The sequence below is a fragment of the Perna viridis genome, chromosome 10, assembly GCF_037379345.1.
Source record: "Perna viridis isolate PV_CMFRI_1.1 ecotype Kerala chromosome 10, ASM3737934v1, whole genome shotgun sequence".
NCBI lineage: Eukaryota > Metazoa > Mollusca > Bivalvia > Mytilida > Mytilidae > Perna > Perna viridis.
The window spans coordinates 697,911-716,844 of record NC_142454.1 but is presented as its reverse complement, the minus strand read 5'-3'; the positions used below and the strand labels follow the sequence as shown (position 1 = coordinate 716,844).

Sequence of the window (18,934 nt, the reverse complement as noted above, 5' to 3'; positions counted from 1 at the left end):
CTGTATTACCATAGGAAAGGTCTGTACGACCATGGGAAAGGTCTGTACTACCTTTTTACAACAAATACCGTATATTCCGGTGTATAAGCCACTATTTTTTTTTTCAGGTGACTTCTACCTGCGTTTTATACACAGGTGCGCTTTATATGTGTATTTTTTTTTTTCAGACCAGATCAGTTGATCTGATTTTGACCGGAAATTACATTGTTGACATTATTTTATACGATCTGAACAGCCTACTACGACAGGAACTTGCAATGTATACATCTTGTTTTCATCTGAATAAATACTCACTGAAGACAAAAATGAAAAAAAATTAACAATTTGTGACTCTATTTATTGAATCATTTTCAAGACATTAATTTTCTTTTACAAACAAGGTCAAAGAAAAAAATTCCACATCAAAACAACTTATCTGTAACAAAAGTTATGCTTTTTAAATTCACAAAATGGCATCATAACAAAACATAAAACTCAAAATTGTTGTCCATAGGACATATATATATCTATTCTAAACATATTTCATGGCTAAGTTACCATATAAGACAGGTAAAGCTGTGTCATCATTAGTGACATCCAAATGTATCCTCTAATCTGATGCTGATGAAGGACCTCAGTACATTTTTATAAAAACTGTAAAATCAAATTCCCATGACAAAAACAAGAGGCTCTTAAAGAGCCTGAAGCACTCACCTGACAAACCATACTATATTAACTAAGTAAGTAAAGGTATCATGCTTTGTTACCATGTTTGACAAAAAATTGCTGGAAAAGAGCATATATTGATGAGTGCTGTAAGTTCAAAAGCATTCTTAAATGTTGGAAATGCCTTTGAAGTGTTTTTAGAACCTCTGGAAAAAATTTGGGCAGGGGTCCAAAAGAAATTTAACTATGGCTATCCAAAATCAGGACACCATATTTACAGGAAACTGGCCACCCAGAATGATCTTTCGTTGTCACCAATCAACTAAAAACACCTAGTTTCTTACTGATGGAATCTGAGCAACTGGTGAAAATGGTTGTTAAGAAAATAGCTCCCTATAAAATAATTTCAATACTGCCAGTCAACTCAGAATATTATGTGTGTCTTATGAGTAGAATTCATTTTCATTATTCTTCTATAGTTAAGGAAAAAATGCCCCAAAAAATTATTTTGACCCCTATGTTCTATTTTTAGTAATGACAGAAATGTTTTTTGACTGATGAAATATTTTAAATGATCAGTTTGTGGAGGAAACCCTAAAAAAATATGCCAACTTTTATTAAATTTTGTTGCAATTTGTTACAGACAGTTGTACACATTAAAACGACAAAAAAATCTTGTTTCAGGGGCCATAAATCCTACAACAGGCAACAAATCATTTTGAAAATTTCGGCAACAGTCTGTCTTCTGATGGTGAACAATATTACTCTCCTCCAGAACTGTGTTAAATTCAACGGTTTTTGAGTTATTTGCAAAAAACTGTATTTCGACCCCTTTGCTTCATTTTTAGTAACAGTGGCCATGTTTTTTCATCAATCAAAATTTTAAATAATCATTTTGTGTAGGATACCCTAAGACAGAAATACCAACTTTCATTCAATTGTGTACAGTAGATTCTGAGAAAAAAAATTTTTGAAAGTAATAATACCAAAAACAGCAAAAAACATAAAAAAAGGGCTATAACTCCAACAAAGGTCAACAGATATTCACCATAATTTGACCAAAAATAGATCTCATCATGCAGAACACTTTTACCCATTGTCAGAATTTGGTTAGACCTGATGGTTTTGGAGATGTATGTAAAAAACTGCTGTCTGACCCCTATGACTTATTTTTAGTAAAGGTGGCCATGTTTTTTTCACTGATCATAAATCCAAATAATCATTTTGTGCAAAATACCCTAAAAGACAAAAATATCAACTATCATTGAATTCTGTAAAGTAGTTTCTGAAGAGAAGATTTCTGAAAGTAGTAACATAAAAAACAGCAAAAATGTCCAAAAAAGGCAATAACTCCAACATGGGTCAACAGATTTTCACCAAAATTTGACCACAGATAGATCTCATCATGGTGAACACTTTCATGTCAGAATTTGGTTATACCTAATGGTTTTGGAGATATATGCAAAAAACTGCTGTATGGTGAATATGTCAAAGAGACAACAACGGGATGAAAATGTCAGCCCAAGAGCAAAATTGGTCTTCAATGAACGAAGAGGAAACACTCACACTAGAGGGCATGCTGCAGCTGGTGCTAAAACGTCAACATACACAAGCACAGTGAAAAGCAAAAAAGTTGCATCTACATCATCATATCTTTATCTCATGTAAACATAACTCAATACTGAAAGCATTGCATTTCCATAATAACAAACAACACATTAAGAAAAAGTTATCATAAGAAATACTTTATTATGAAAATACAGTGCTTTCAGTATTGAAGTATGTTGATATAAGATACAGATATATATTCTTTCTTTATTCAGAACTTTTCAATCAGTTTGCCATTGTATTGTTTCATACATACAAATTAATTTCAAAGAGTCTTAGTCCCACTGGCAACTTAACAACCTCTTCTCCAACTTAGAATTAATCAAAAAACATACCATTATTTTCTGAATTTTCAGAAATGAGATGTAAAATAAAGTCCAGCTTTACAAACACATTGTATAATAGTAAGATAAAAAATACAACCAACCATTTAATCTGAAACAATACTTAAAAAAAAGTCACAATGACATACATAAACTCAGGGTGAAAGTCAACAGAACAACTATTTAGTATCAAGTGTAATAAGTACAGTAACTATAAATACAATCAGATTTACTTTCTTGTTTACAGAACAATTCAAACCCATCAATGTAATGCTTATTTCAGTAATACACAGGCAAATACTGTTCACATAAAATTCTCCATTCTACTTCATGTTCTGATGACATTTCAGATCAGCCAAACAGATTTCATCTTTCATGATTTTGAAAGCATAATTTAATGGGAAAAACCTGAGAATTTTTAAAAGGTCATCAGGACAGGAAGTAGAATAGTGTTGTTAGATCCTCGCTGCAGTGACTGATACATGTAGGTCTAATATTAATTAGATTGGCACATGTATTCAGTGACTAGTGTAATTATGTTCTCCATATCAATTTAAAATAGCAAAGTACTATCATCACAGCTGATCAGGGTTTCTATCATCATACAATACCAAGTTTATACCAAGACTAGTTTTAGATAGCACAGTGATAAAATATTCAACCATTGTATAACAATGAATAGTACATGCACGATACTCAATCATTTTTCCAATAAAATAGTAATGAATGGTTCTATGGGAGGAAAAATTCTGGTTTTCTTTATGTTTTATGCACAAATAATACAAAGCTAAAATCATTCCAAATAAATAAAACAAAATAAATAATTTTATGTAGCTGATGTGATAAATAGGCTTTGTACTAAATCACAATGGAATCAGACACTGACTGAGGAACTCTCACTGTGACCTATGGTACTTCAGACACTGACTGAGGAACTCTCACTTTTACCTATGGTACTTTTGTATCAGGTTTTGGAAAGAATCTGCTATGGCTTTTCTGAAAAATAAATAATTACATAAAGTAAATTAAAAAATAACTGATCTGTTAATGCAAAAGTATGATTGGGTTGCTATAATAAGACTTTACTTTATTGAAATTTTGTAATTTCTTAATTTCTTGGTTTTACAAAAAATTGAAATAGTGTGTTTAGTCTAAAATGGCTAAATCAGAACACTAAATGCACATTAGTTTCAGATTTCACACATTCTAAGTTATATCCAACACAATTTAGTACAATAAATGTCAACTAATTGGGGAACCTTGGTACACAGTATATAAATGTAAACAAAAACCTATCCACATAGTACATGTACTTTTAAAAGTACAGACAAAACTATTTCAACTAAAGTCAAACCTAATTCAGTTTGTACAAAATTACTTTTCGGAAAAACACAATTTCTATTTATCATTGAACAGTCAAAATAAATTGACTGTACATTCACAATTGTTATACTGTCACTGACTGAATACAAGTTTTTGTTAAGACATACATTGAGGGATTACAGAAAGTAGTATTACTAAATCTCTATGTACGTGCACTGTCAAAGTAATAATAAGTAGATTATGCTGGAATTGTGAAACTCACCTGAACTGAACATTATGGAATAAGAATGCATTAATGTGTCCTGAGTCTACGTATCGAACCTCTGATCCCGGCCACAACTGTTCCAAACTGATCACATTTTGTCTTGGGACATAAGCGTCATGGTTAGCTGCTACTATAATAATAAGTGATGTATCAACAGGTGTGGCAAAGTTGCCGAGGTGTGTGCACTCATCCATGACACCACGCATGAAATCCAATGCATCATCCCTGATCTCTCTGTCTGTGATAGATTTTCTAAATTTCTTAAATTGACTAGATGCTTGACTGCCTATAGATAAATCTTCCTGAGTTTGGTTTTCCTGAGATTGTATCCGGAAGTCTAGCTGGTTTCTGGGACTATTCCATCCCTCATCCTGATTACTAACTATGTTTGAGTTGTCCCCATGTAAAATGTTATCAACTTCTCTGTTTAATTTGTTGATATCTGAGTTTTCAAACTTTTCTGAATAGGTACGAACAAAGTCCTGTCCCATGTTGTATGTTGACCCCAAAAACTGTAAAAAGATCTTTTTTTTAAATTAAAGTCCTGTACAGAAAATACTACAGTACAAGAATGAGATTACAATAAGACATTAATATATGTACTTAATTCTAATTATGAAGTATTTTCTTAATATTTGAACATTTATTATGATCAATTCATAATGAATAGAATATTAAATGTTTCAAAATTTCCTGTGTACTGTAAAGCAATGACAGTAGAAATACATGCAATAGTAGAGTATCCATAATAAAAAATACGACTGGAGGCTAAACATCATTATGATCACTACAAATAGGGTTAACCTTTTCATTTATCATGATATATAATTGACATAATGTCCAAAGTCAAGAATTTCTGGCCTCTGTATGTCTTGTTTCGTTCTCACCTTTAGTTTATTAATAGTTACTTGAATATGTAGGGGCAACTCTTTTGGCTTTACCTGTGTATAATGATGTTTTGGGGCCAGCTGCAGCCTGCCCTGTGGAGGGAGGGTTTCCTTGTCATTCATTGCAAACCAATGAGTGGCCTTGGGCTGATATTTTCATCCCAGTGGGGTTGTTGTCTCTTTGACATATTCACCATACCTATTCACGTTACATTACATTACCTCCTCTGGAGAAAGAAGGGTCTGTTTGATTTCTTCACCATACACTGTATCCATGGAATATTGGTTCTCTAATACTTTCCAAGATATACTGCCACTCATTACACCCTATAAACAAAATCAGTGTAGTGGAAATGGTCATTTTCTGTCACAAATCAATGACACAAGTAAGTGAAGAATAACCACCAAACAATGTAAAATATATCTAAAATCTATATGGTTCAGTTGATAGTGTATAGTGATGTATGAAAAGAGGAATCCAAATTCTAATTTTTAAAGTTGTGACTACAATTCTCTTCCAAGCTTACAATCATAATATACTGCTATGATTTTTTTTTATTAATAAACTGTTATATATTGTAAGTCCTGCTGGTCTAGCCTGACTATAACTGGTAAGAACTGACATAAATGAGAAAAAAAATGTATACAATTAACTGCTGACTATATTGTCATACATGCTAAAGAATGGTTTTGACAGAACAGAACTTGTACATTTACACTTTGAGTAATTTGTTTTAAGTTCAACTATAGTGAAATGTTAAATGTACAGAGTTTGCGCAGTAAAGTAAATGCCCTACCCTACAGAATGCTGTAGAGGCTGCAGTCCATGACAGACAGGGTATTAATGTATAGAGTTTGTAAAGTAAATGCCCTACTCTACATAATACTGTAGAGGCTGCAGTCCATGACAGACAGGGTATTAATGTATAGAGTTTGTAAATGCCCTACCCTACAGAATACTGTAGAAGCTGCAGTCCATGACAGACAGGGTATTAATGTATGGAGTTTGTAAAGCAAATGCCCTACCCTGCAGAATACTGTAGAGGCTGTAGTCCATGACAGACAGGGTATTAATGTATAGATTTTGCAAAGTAAATGCCCTACCCTGCAGAATACTGTAGAGGCTGCAGTCCATGACAGACAGGGTATTTACATATGGAGTTTGTAAACCAAATGCCCTACCCTACAGAATACTGTAGAGGCTGTAGTCTATGACAGACAGGGTATTAACGTAGAGAGTTTGTAAAGCAAATGCCCTACCCTGCAGAATACTGTAGAGGCTGTAGTCCATGACAGACAGGGTATTAATGTATAGAGTTTGTAAAGCAAATGCCCTACCCTGCAGAATACTGTAGAGGCTGTAGTCCATGACAGACAGGGTATTAATGTATAGAGTTTGTAAAGTAAATGCCCTACCCTACAGAATACTGTAGAGGCTGCAGTCCATGACAGACAGGGTATTAATGTATAGAGTTTGTAAAGTAAATGCCCTACCCTGCAGAATACTGTAGAGGCTGCAGTCCATGACAGACAGGGTATTAATGTATGGAGTTTGTAAAGCAAATGCCCTACCCTGCAGAATACTGTAGAGGCTGTAGTCCATGACAGACAGGGTATTAATGTATAGATTTTGCAAAGTAAATGCCCTACCCTGCAGAATACTGTAGAGACTGCAGTCCATGACAGACAGGGTATTTATATATGGAGTTTGTAAAGCAAATGCCCTACCCTACAGAATACTGTAGAGGCTGTAGTCCATGACAGACAGGGTATTAATGTATAGATTTTGCAAAGTAAATGCCCTACCCTGCAGAATACTGTAGAGGCTGTAGTCCATGACAGACAAGGTATTAATGCCAGTGGCTTGGGATAAACAGAGGCTGCTAATGATGCCATCTGAAATAAAATTATTATGTACGTTATTGTATACTTTGTGCCTTTTTATTCCACCTGTTTCACATGATGTTAATAATTTATAATCTTTGGTAGTAAAATATTCCAGTGTGTCGTTTCAACACATGATTGTTACAATTTAACATTTTCCAAACATTTAGCAGTATTAAGTTATTTAACATGTAGAGTGCTCTTAATTTGTTTAAAGGTCAATGTGTAAATACAATAAATGTGTGCTAATTGTGCCTCAACAACCTTTAATAAATTCTTTTTGGCTCAAGAAAAATAATGTCCAACAATACTGAAGAGTAGTTAAGGGAACCAAAATCTAACAGAAATCAAAAGTACACAATACAGGGAGTAGGACCAGACAAGGAAAACAGACACACACAACAAAGAACATAAAATAACCAAAATATGTAAAAAGAAACAAAAGTAAATGAGCACTTTAGACTCCACTAAAAACTAGGAGTAAGGACCAGGTACACCAGTAGGGTAAGCATCAGTTTTTCAAGAAATACCCGACAAGTTGCTCATGAAAAGTCAAGTCCAGGGTAGACTAACTACAACACATTGAACAAATCAGTTCTTTGGTACAAATGGATACACCATAATGATACACGAGTTCATGATGACGACCATAAAACTTCTATAGTGATGACTTCAACCTTGTTCCAGAAGCCTAATTGTAAGAAATCTAGAGCAGTACAAAAAGTCTGCATAGTTACAGCAAGCTCTAACAAATGGTATGAGTTGTGATATGAAAGCACCATATGCAGGTGCTAAGGGATGTTGCCACAGATGATATAACAGTTCACAATATGGAATGAAAAGTCATCACATTTGTCATATTATTAGGTCAAAAGTTTCATCAAGCCTACATTATATTATTTTCTCTGCTATGTTAAGATCTATCCCAATACATAACAAATTACAAATTACAAAGTTTTTTTTTTCTAAGTTAATGTTTAAAACACAAAGAATGGGATTGAACAAAATAAAAGCAATATATACTCAAATGTTATAACTATGATCATTCTATCAAGTAAGAGCTAAAATTTGCTAAAGAAGACATCTTATATGAATTAATGAACTATTTGAAAGAAAAAATTGTGGTAATCATATACATACAGAATAATGACAATTCTGAAGTCAAGACGGCATATGACACAGTGAGCCCAATGGTGTAAATGAAATGTAATGTTCAAACATTAAAGATTGGCATTTTTCTTTTGAATGAAGACATCAAAGTCGATTAAACATAATGCTGTCCTTGAAACTTTTTTTGAATCAAAGCAGTAGCATGAGGCAGAAAATATCAGGCAGTAAGAACAATGGAAAAACAATTAATTGCTGATAAAACATACTACCATACAAAAATTGTAAACTTACAAAACCACCCATAGAGATTCCAGTGACACCTAGTGGTCCAAAGCCTTCTCTCTCACACCAATTAAATAAAACTAAAGATTCTAACATCAAAGCCCCGCCCATTACAAACAAATCACTGGTGTAGTGTAAGCTAGATCTCCTGAAAGATAAACATGTGGAATGATGTAGGTCAGTGTCGTTTCTTAACTGGTAAACCTTCAATTGATAAAGTAAGATGACAATGTTAAGTAAGTTATGTGAAACAATAAAAGTATGGTAAGAATTGATACTGCAGGAAAACACAATCATTTACACTTTGGATTTATTCCTTCTGCTTGTTGAAGAAGTTGTGAGTAAATTGTTTGGATGTGCTTGGTTGTAAAGACTTTTTTTATTTCATTTAATGGTCAAGTTCCAGTCTAAATATTATCAAATAATAAATGTTTTCTGAGAACCAAGCTTTTTTGAAATGATGAAACCAAGCCTTAAAAGTTTCATCCTTAATCCAATATTGATATATACTGATGTTGTCTAAAAACAATATAGTAAATGAACAATTCAGAGGTCCATTCATATAATTTCTATTTCAAACTTACAGTTGTTGCTTTGGTTTTCGGAGTCCATCTGTCTTCAGTTAAGGAGATTTGAAACTAGAAATCTGTGAGCAAGCTCATAAAAAATACTACCTTTCAATCAGAATTCAATATGTAACACCCTTTAGTTAAATCATTTTCCCTTGCAGGTATCCAAAAATAATTATCATCCTTCAAGCACATCTACATATGGTGTTTAACTTCCTATACAGAGGAAAGGCTTAAAAAGAGATCCTGTACATCTTGATAATCTCCACTTGTAGGCAATCAAAGTTACTTCTCTAATGAAATCTGCGTATGGAGATATCAAATCCTTTGGTGCATCTACATATGGTATCTAACCTTTCTATAAAGTTTCATTAAAAATCATTGAGCAGTTAAGGATGGGTTGTGCTTATAAGAGACAGACAGAAAAAAATATGATGAACAGATGAGGTTATTCCTAAATAAACAATAAATTTGTTGGCTAGTGTATAATAAGTATTATTTACCTACAGTGAGCTTACCTGCTAGTATCACTCCTTTTGCTTCAATGAGAGGGTTCTAGCCACATTATCCAAAAATGCACACTCCAAGAATAATGTCTTAAGAATAGTGACAATGAAAACTTTGTAGTTTGGGTTCGGTGAAAATTGTATTAATAATGATCATTCAATGAGGATAGCCCAACAAGTTATTCAATCTGGAAAAGGATACAATAAGGACTTTCCAGAATGATTGATGCAATCCCACTCTCCTTCAACAATGGACGAGCTATCAGAGTACGTCTTCTCCAGAAATACTGAAACATCAAGTTTTATACAATGTAGTATGTGTTTGCATGTAAATATATGGATGAAAAGTTGAAATGTTTTGCTTTGGTTTTTTGTGTGCATGTTTTTCTCATAAATGCACTATTTTGCCAAAAAATCGTATTAACATGTCAAAGATGCAAACATAATTGTGCATAAACAAAGTACAAAATATTGCAGTTATGCAACTAAATTAAATAAAATAAACCTATATGTATCTTTTTTGTATGTTTCCATCTAAGAACATAAGTTATAATTAAGATTAAATCTAATATGTCCCAACTCTTCCCTAGTCAAGATTTTTTTTTTGCATTAGTTCTCCGATTTAAGCATATATTTTGCATCCAAAAACCATCAAATAAAAAAAACTGTGGCCTAAGCTAAAATCACTTTATTTTTTATTTACAAGTTTTTTGTAAGAATTAGGAAATATTAAGAAAATCTATAATCTGAATGTCAAAACACCTTTATTTGATCTTAACCATATTAAAGGTATTGGCAAAATTTTCAGTTGGATGTGACAAAAAATGTGATTTTGTGCTATCTGCAATTTCAGTGTGTTTCAATTATAGATTATTTCATGCCAAAAGGTGTAAAATATCTGGTTTAACTCTTTGGTTTTGACAGTTCAATAAAGAAATTCCACAAAAAAGTGGTAAGCTTTTTCACTGTACAAGTTTACTTCTAACACTTACTGCCTTAAGTTTATTACTGGCACCAACTGACTTGAGTTTATTACTGACATACACTGCCTGATTCTTACAAAAAATGTCGTTGTTGACAAACCTGACTTCTCTTTCATACTTGGCATGTGGTAAACATTTTATAATTAATCACATTTCTTATTTTTGGAATTCCTGCTAAGTCTTGAGGTGGCTATTGCAATATCTTAATTGAACAGACTTAAAAATGGATGACCGAATACATAAACACATAAACAGACTTCAGCCTAATAGAAGCCTCTACCTTATACATACATGGTCTCCTGTGCCAGCCAGCTGTAGACATATTGGCTTGTGTTTTCCTTTCCAGGTTTTAGGGAGTACAGCTTGGAATCTGAAAATAGTAAAAACTATTAATGCATGTAACTACAAAAGTTTACATTTGATTCAAAACTCAATATGTCACACAAAAGGAACCAAAGGAGATCTATTCAACTATTTTTGGGCTTTTAACATATACCAATCACATGCAACTATGTTTAGTATCACAGATATGAATAGACCAATAACATGTAACTATGTTTGGTGTCACAGAGATGAATAGACCAATAACATACAACTATGTTTGGTGTCATAGAGATGAATAGACCAATAACATACAACTATGTTTGGCATCACAGAGATGAATAGACCAATAACACACAATTATGTTAGGTATCACAGAGATGAATAGACCAATAACATACATCTATGTTTGGTGTCATAGAGATGAATAGACCAATAACATACAACTATGTTTGGTATCACAGAGATGAATAGACCAATAACATACAACTATGTTTGGTATCACAGAGATGAATAGACCAATAACAAACAACTATGTTTGGTGTCACAGAGATGAATAGACCAATAACATACAACTATGTTTGGTATCTTTCATTGGTGTCTCATTCTACTTTATATATACTTAATAGATTTACAATCACAAAAGAAAGAGATAACTGAACACCACTACAATGGATATGCTTATAAAATCTCATGATCACAAGTTCTGATATTTATTAGTTTTGTGCTCTCTGGAACTTTAATCTATGTGTGTATTACCTAATGTGAACAGTTTATTTGTCGCCTTATTCCAGTAAACTGACAATTGTTAAGTCCTACTATAAGTAATGATAAACAGTTATGGCTATATAATGCATGCTTACTTGGCTTGTTCAGATTCTTTAGGCATGATTCCTGGGACAAATGTTTTAAGTGGTGAGATAAAATGTCCTTCCAGTATCCTGACATCTCCCTGTAATTCATCCTACAAAACAACAGCATTAAACAGGTAAAGTGCCACAAAATCCTGAATTTTACAAGCAGATTGAAATAAATAATTAAAGAGAAGATATGTACAAAAAGACCAGAAACCCCTATTTCATAAATGGCACAAATTCAAGAAAAAGAGTAATTACTTATTTTCAGTAAGGAACAAGGCAGAAAGTCACTGGCCAATCAGGAGAATAAAGTGACAGAAATCCTTGCAATATATTTCAATACAATATGAAACAAAAGTTGGGGTGTAATAATTTATCATGTTGAACCAAGAGGAAATAACTGATTCCAAACTTTTCTCAATAGGACATGATAGTTAGACTTTAATGATGGATGTTAATTCCATCATTACCTTATATACCTTATCAATATGTACTGGATAATCAGGTGGAATCAGTTTACTGCATTCTTCTCTATTGGCTAATATTTTTCGAAATTCAAATATCCTGAAATCAAAGTTTCATATAAACACTATATGTATCAATAATGGCATTGTGTAATAGCACATATTATACAGTATATCATAATATATCAAATATTACAATTATCAGGTTACAGTCATATATAAAGGAAATTTATTTTTTGTTTGTTTCAAATGAATAACTTTACATTTTTTGCATTATTTGGTGAACCACAGCAACATCTTAGTTTTTGTTTTCAATTTTGCTAAAAAGAAGTGAATTCAGCAATAGATGTAGATGTTTACAGACCCAATTTTTTTCTTGCCATCAATATGCTGACCTAACATTATCAGCCAGTGCTGGTCATAATAATTTGTTAAATTTTGTGATAAGTTAATTATTTAAATGAAGTTATTTCTCCTAGTTTGTAATGTTTAAATAGAATACTTAAGTTTTTCTGATAAATATCATGATGAGTATTTAGGTAAGGTACAAAAAAAGTTTGAAGAAAGATGGACAGACAAATACCATAACCCGAACTATGTGATGAATCATAATAATGATTTATTAGAAAGGGTTCAGTTAAAATTTTGTAAGTTACTTCTAGGTTTAAAACAAACAACACCTACTTCGGTTATATATAGCGAACTAGGTTTGTATCCATTGAATATAGACATTAAAGTTAGAATGATATCATAGTGGGCAAAAATACTTAAGGGAAAACAGAATAAATTATGTTATAATGTATATAAATTATTACTGAATATGACAGTCGAAAGTAGGGAAATATTCCAGTGGATGAATCAAATTGCAAAATATTCTCAACAAATGTGGCCTTACGTATATTTGGATAAATCAAGTATTCCCTTCCAAAGAATGGATAAAACTGACTGTCAGAACTATATTGCAAGATCAATATGAACAGACTTGGCATTCAAACATTATTAATTGCCCGAAAACTATAAATTATCGCATCTTTAAAACTGATCACGCCTTTGAAAATTATTTTAATTCTCTGGAAGAAAAAGACATGTTGGTTTTTAGTAAATTTAAAATGATAAATCTTCAGCTCCCAACTGAATGCAGTCGATGGAAAAATATACCAAAAGAAAGCAGAATTTGTACTTTATGCAATGAAAATGCAACAGGGGATGAGTATCATTATATAATGGAATGTAAATATTTTGCAGCAAAAAGGAGGGAATACATCGAAAGAAGATTTTTCATTAACTGTAATACATTGAAGTTTAAAGAATTAATGAACGTGAGAAAAAAATCAAAGCTTAAGAAACTTTGCTCTTTTATCAAAATTATCAACAAAAAGGTGAATTCTCTGGACTAACATAGCCATACATATCTTCTCAATGTATTGTCTGGTTACTTAATTGTATAATTGTATTTTTATCTGTTTTCTTTTATTGTTCTTGACTGTTCTTTGTTTATGTGTAGCTTACCTCTGTAATACAATTTCATATGTAATGACTGATATGTATGTCTGTATACCATTGTTTCAACAACGGTTTATCAGAATAAAGTATATACATGTAGTATAGTAAACTTGATTAAATGTAAATTACAAAAAAAAAAACAGAAATTGGCAAAATTTGTAGTTAACTAATGATAAAATAGAAATGAAATGGTACGAAAAGTGGAATTCATGTTAAAGCGAAAAAAAAACAGGTCTAGGCAAGGGTAGTACCATTAATTTATGTTTTTCATTGAAATATTACCTTTTAAGATTTTCTGGTTTACCCCATCCTCTTGTAAAGAACTTGGTTAATATGAATCTTCTGTAAATCTGATCAAACTTGCTCATCTCAACCAATACTTAACTATCATATCCTAGTACTGTTTTATTGCTCAGTCTATTTAAATCCACTCTGAAAAATTAAGAAATGATTTGTTCTTAACAGATCATAATTGTATGGTGGCCTAATGTTCTCTATTAATATCAGTACATTTTTGTATCCCATTTCTACTGTTTAAAACAATCATTATGGACACAACAACTGGTTTGGAAACATATTGCACAAAATTCGAAATTCAAATTTGAAATTTTTAAAAATCTGGCCAAAAATAAAAAAGTTTTTTGGGTGTGGTCCCTTTGACCCCTTATAACTTGAAAACAGTAAGAGGTATCTGTAATCGGACTAATAAATGCAGGCATGGGATTTTCATAAGGAATCAATTTAAAAAAAAAAAACAAGAGGCTCTCAAAGAGCCTGAATTGCTCACCTGACAAACCATACCCTATTAAGTAAATAAAGGCATCATGCTTTTTTACCATGTTTGACAAAAAATTGCTGAAAGAGAGCATACATAGATGAATGCTTTAAGCAACTGAGAGTGAGTACCTAAGGTATTGTAAAATGTTGGAAATTAAGTGTTTTTAGAACCTCTGAAAAAAAAAAGTTGGGCAGGGGTCCCTCTATGTCCTGCTATTAAACCGGGTCTGAAGGGACATTGCCCAATGGACATTTGCTGAAAAAGAACATAAAAAAATTTTAACCATGGCTATACAACATTTTCATCTTCATCATTCAACTCAGGAGAACATTTTTATGATATGAACAAAATATTGTTGAAATTAAAGCAAGTACAAAATTTGCGGGAAAATGGCCTCCAGAACAAACTTTCGCCATCACCATTCAACTTAGAATACCATATTTCCTCATGAAACCATAAATCATTGGAATCCAAGGAACTAGTGAAAATGGTTGCAAAATGGCAGCCATTTTGAAAAAAGCTGCCAAAAAAAAAATATCAATACTGCAAGTCAACTCAGAATATCATGTTTATCTTGTGGGTAGCTCTCATCTTCATCATTCTCCTATATTTGAGGAAAATATCTAAAAAGATATTTTAACCCCTATGTTCTATTTTTAGTAATGACAGTCATGTTTTTCAACCGATGAAAAATTTTAAACAATCAGTTTGTACCAGATACCCCAAACTGATTAAAATCAGCTGTTATGATACACTACACTGCCTGAAGCTTAGAGAGTTAAGGCAATGCTGCTTTTTTAATCAGATTGCAGGATACCCTAAAAACCAATTATGCCAACTTTCATTAAATTTTGTCACATGGTTTCAGAGAAAAATTTTCAAAGTTGTACACATGAAAAATGAAAAAAATTGTTTCAGGGGCCATTACTCCTACAATCTGGGATGTGTATTTTTGAAAATATGGGCAAAAGTCCATCTTCAGATAGTAAACAATATGATTCTACCTCAGTATTTTACTAAATTCAACAGTTTTTGAGTTATTTGCAAAAAATTGTATTTTGATCCATTGTTCTTTTTTTTAAGTAACAGCAGTCATGTCTTATCAAGGAGAAAAATTCTAAACAGTTATTTTTTACAGGATACCCTTAGAAACAATCATACCTGGCTTCTTTCATTAAATTCTGCACAGTAGTTTTTCACAAGACGATTTTTGAAAGAAATAATAATAATAATAATAATAATAATAATACTTTATTTCAAGAGGGTAACACAATTAGTATACAATTAATCTTCCCTGAGGCACTCACACAAAAACAAAAATATAAGTTTAATTTCAAAGCCACAAAATGAATAAGTACAAGTAAATAATACATAAATGCATGCCAGCAAAGTTATCATTTTACATTATAGTACATGTAAATACAGTTAAATTATTCTTTTGCATATCGTTCCAGATTTTTAAGATTATTCCTTTTACTTCTTACTTTATTTGGGAGGGTATTCCAATGAGAGAATAAACAAAAGCTGAATAGTTCTGTCTTAGGTTTAGGAATAAAAAGCATTGTTTATAGCATTTCTTGAATGGATATACTTCAGAAACAAATTTTATTTTACCTGTTAAATAAGATGGAGATAACCCATTTAAACATTTGAAGATCTATAGGCACTTGTGATATCTAATTCCATTCTCAACAGTTAGCCAACCTAAAGAATGAAAGAGTATAAGCCTAGCTGCCCTCTTTTGTAGTCTAAGTACATGTTGTAATTTTTCTTTTGTACAATTGTCCCAAATAGAACTACAATAGTCAATTAGTGTAAGAATATATCCTGAGTAAAACAATTAGTGTAAGAATATGTCCTGAGTAAAACAATTAGTGTAAGAATATATCCTGAGTAAAACAGTTTCCTTGTTTAGATACTTTTTAATCCTTGACAGAAGATACAGTCTACTTGAAATTTTTGAGCATACAATGTTTACTTGTTTTGACCAGCTCAGTGTCTGATTCACTGGGACTCCTAATAATTTTTCACATTCTGAATTCTATAGTACTTCAGATTTTTCAGTAACTAAGGGGAACTATTTTTTTTATAAAATATTTTGTTAAGCCCAAATAACCAACCATACATTTTGTTTTACTACAACTGATAAACATTTTATTTCTACAATACCAATTTTGTAATTCATTCAAGTCTTACTGAACCTTTGGTTGTATATCATGAATACTTTTAAGAGAACAATGAATAGTTGAGTCATAAACATAAAAATCACAGTTATAGTTTCCTTTTTTAAGATATAGTGGAAGGTCATAGATAAACAATGAATAATTATGGCCCAAGAATGGACCCTTGAAAAACACCATAATTGATTGGTAATTCATCAGATAAAGTGCACCCAATTTGAACAATCTGAGTCCTGTTAGTACATTGTATATGATTGAAAAAATTTCAAAGCTATTTCATAGTAAACATAAATTTCTAATTTTTTGCACAGAATTTCATGATCTACTACATCAAATGCTTTTTTGAAGTCTAAAATACTACGTTTAACTTCCCCTTATTCCTTTTCTTCTAAAAATTCATTAGTAATTTTTATAATAGCTATTTGAAATGAATGCTGCTGGGTGTAATAAATTAGATTGTACTAAATATTTATATAATTGCCTTGTCACATGTCTTTCAATAAGTTTTGAAATAGTTGGTAAGACTGAAATTGGTCTGTAATTTAATGGCCTGGTGATATCCCCAGTTTTAAATATCCCGAAAAACTTAAGCAGTTTTAGAACATCAGGAAAAACTCCCTGGTCTATTATCTGGTTAAAATATGAGTTAGTAGAAGTTAGGGAAGTTACTATTAATTGGACACTAATAATTTTGGTCCAATTTTGTCTGTCTCCATTGATTTACTTTCATCAAGATTTTTTAGATTCAAATAAAAATCCTTTACAGTAAGAAACATCAAAACAGCAAAAAACATCCAAAATGGGCAATAACTCCAACATAGATCAACAGATTTTCACCAAAATTTGACCATTGTGGTATAGAATAGTGTGAAGAAATACCAAAGACATTCCTAAGCTTTTACTGGAGTTATACAGTTGCATTCTATAAAATGCTTGTCTTACAGACATAACCTCACGGACTTTACATTTGTTGTGATCCACGATGAAATTTCGCTATCGTCCCTTTTTGGCCCCTATTTCTAAAATGGTTGGGGCTATAAGCCCCAACATCAACACCAACCTTCCTTTTGTGATTTGTAACCTTGTTATAAAAATTAATTAAAATCAACCAACTAATACTAAAGTTAATGCACAAAGTTAATACAGACACTGATGTTGACAACAAGGATGACGACAGTGCCATACCAATATACGACCACAAATTTTTTGCAATCATATAAAAAATGTGTTTGCAGGTATAGAGGAAATGGACTCATAGACCAAAAGCAAACAGAAACTCTGGATGAAATGACCCTGACAATACCAGTGGCACTTAATCTGAAATGGAATTAATAATTATCATTTATCCCAAAGGGACCTAAGTAGTAGAGAAGTCAAAAATTTTATAGCTTATATAAAAAATGTGTCACTACAAAAGTATAGAGCAGACCAGATTTATTTATACAGAAAACAAAAGAACAAGTCCCTGACTCAACAATGATACTTGCAGTTACAAAAGCCCTGTGCAGGTCTGGGTGTCAAAAGAATAGGCCTGCAGCAGCGCTAAGCTTGTCGTAAAAGGCGACTAAATAATGCTCAGAAACCTAGCCAGGGGCTAGGCACTCTGCCCCCAGAGCAACTTGAATGTGTGCCCCAGGTGGTGGAATGGGGTACCCCAGGGTTGTCATGCCATAATACGGAAAACCTGACCGCAAACCATAGTGGTGCACCATGTTGGGAAAGATGTCTCATTCCTCGCACATTAAAGAACCCTGCTGTGGTATTCGGTAGGAGTAGGAACCTTTGCATTTCGCCACAGGAGGCTGAATTGCCCGACCCTACCCATCCCTCCCTTTTTCTAGTGGCAATCAAAATTGGTTGACCCCATTATCTTTGTGTCCCATCCCATTTTTCATTTCATCATCATTTCATGTTCATTTTATCATCCATTTCATGTTCATCGCCTGAATATAGCTGAAATATTGCTGCTCTGGCATTAAACCCTAACAAACAAACAAGCAGTTACAAAACAAACTAACCCAACACTGGCAACAGGCAGCAATTAATAACATTATGCAAAGTGATTGAATGGCCAATACCAGGGATATAAATGACTTCACTGTAGGACTGTATACGTTTCTGATGTGTTAGAGCTTGTCATTTTCTGTGGAGAATCCTGGTATAATTTGTTCCTCATCTATGTAGATAAATAACTAATATTAAGTTCTAAAATAATAATGGTTTTCCATAAAGACCTATTGTTAATCAATTTCAATTGATCATTTTTATAGAAGAACTTACTGTAGAAGAAGTTTATATAATCAAATTACATAAAGATATGACTGTATCGAGCACCATATCAGTAAAATAAGGCCGTAGTGTTAGGCAACCAAAATTCCCCCGAATTGTCAACCAACGGCCAAGGTCACGAAAACGTTTTCAGAACATGTAAAACGTCATGTTGTCT

General features: G+C 32.3%; 1 protein-coding gene across 5 annotated transcripts; it reads right to left on the bottom strand.

Annotated features, from left to right (window-relative positions):
• Positions 1-316: 316 nt before the first annotated feature.
• Positions 317-18,890, bottom strand: LOC148604057 (cardiolipin-specific deacylase, mitochondrial-like). 5 transcript variants are annotated; one of them, XM_088548294.1, is made up of 13 exons: positions 18,769-18,884; positions 15,923-16,012; positions 13,813-13,962; positions 12,034-12,127; positions 11,570-11,670; positions 10,677-10,755; positions 9,605-9,689; positions 8,912-8,939; positions 8,337-8,475; positions 6,858-6,947; positions 5,274-5,378; positions 4,162-4,676; positions 317-3,572 (listed from the first exon to the last, which is right to left on the bottom strand). In XM_088548294.1, exons 3-13 carry the CDS (start codon positions 13,896-13,898, stop codon positions 3,521-3,523), a joined length of 1,374 nt encoding a protein of 457 aa, XP_088404420.1. In that variant the 5' UTR covers positions 13,899-13,962; positions 15,923-16,012; positions 18,769-18,884; the 3' UTR covers positions 317-3,520. The 5 variants fall into 5 exon arrangements, with proteins under 5 accessions (XP_088404420.1, XP_088404421.1, XP_088404419.1 ...); XM_088548295.1 differs by having other exon boundaries at positions 18,798-18,877; XM_088548293.1 differs by lacking the exon at positions 15,923-16,012 and having other exon boundaries at positions 18,769-18,890.
• Between the last annotated feature and the right edge of the window lie 44 nt (positions 18,891-18,934).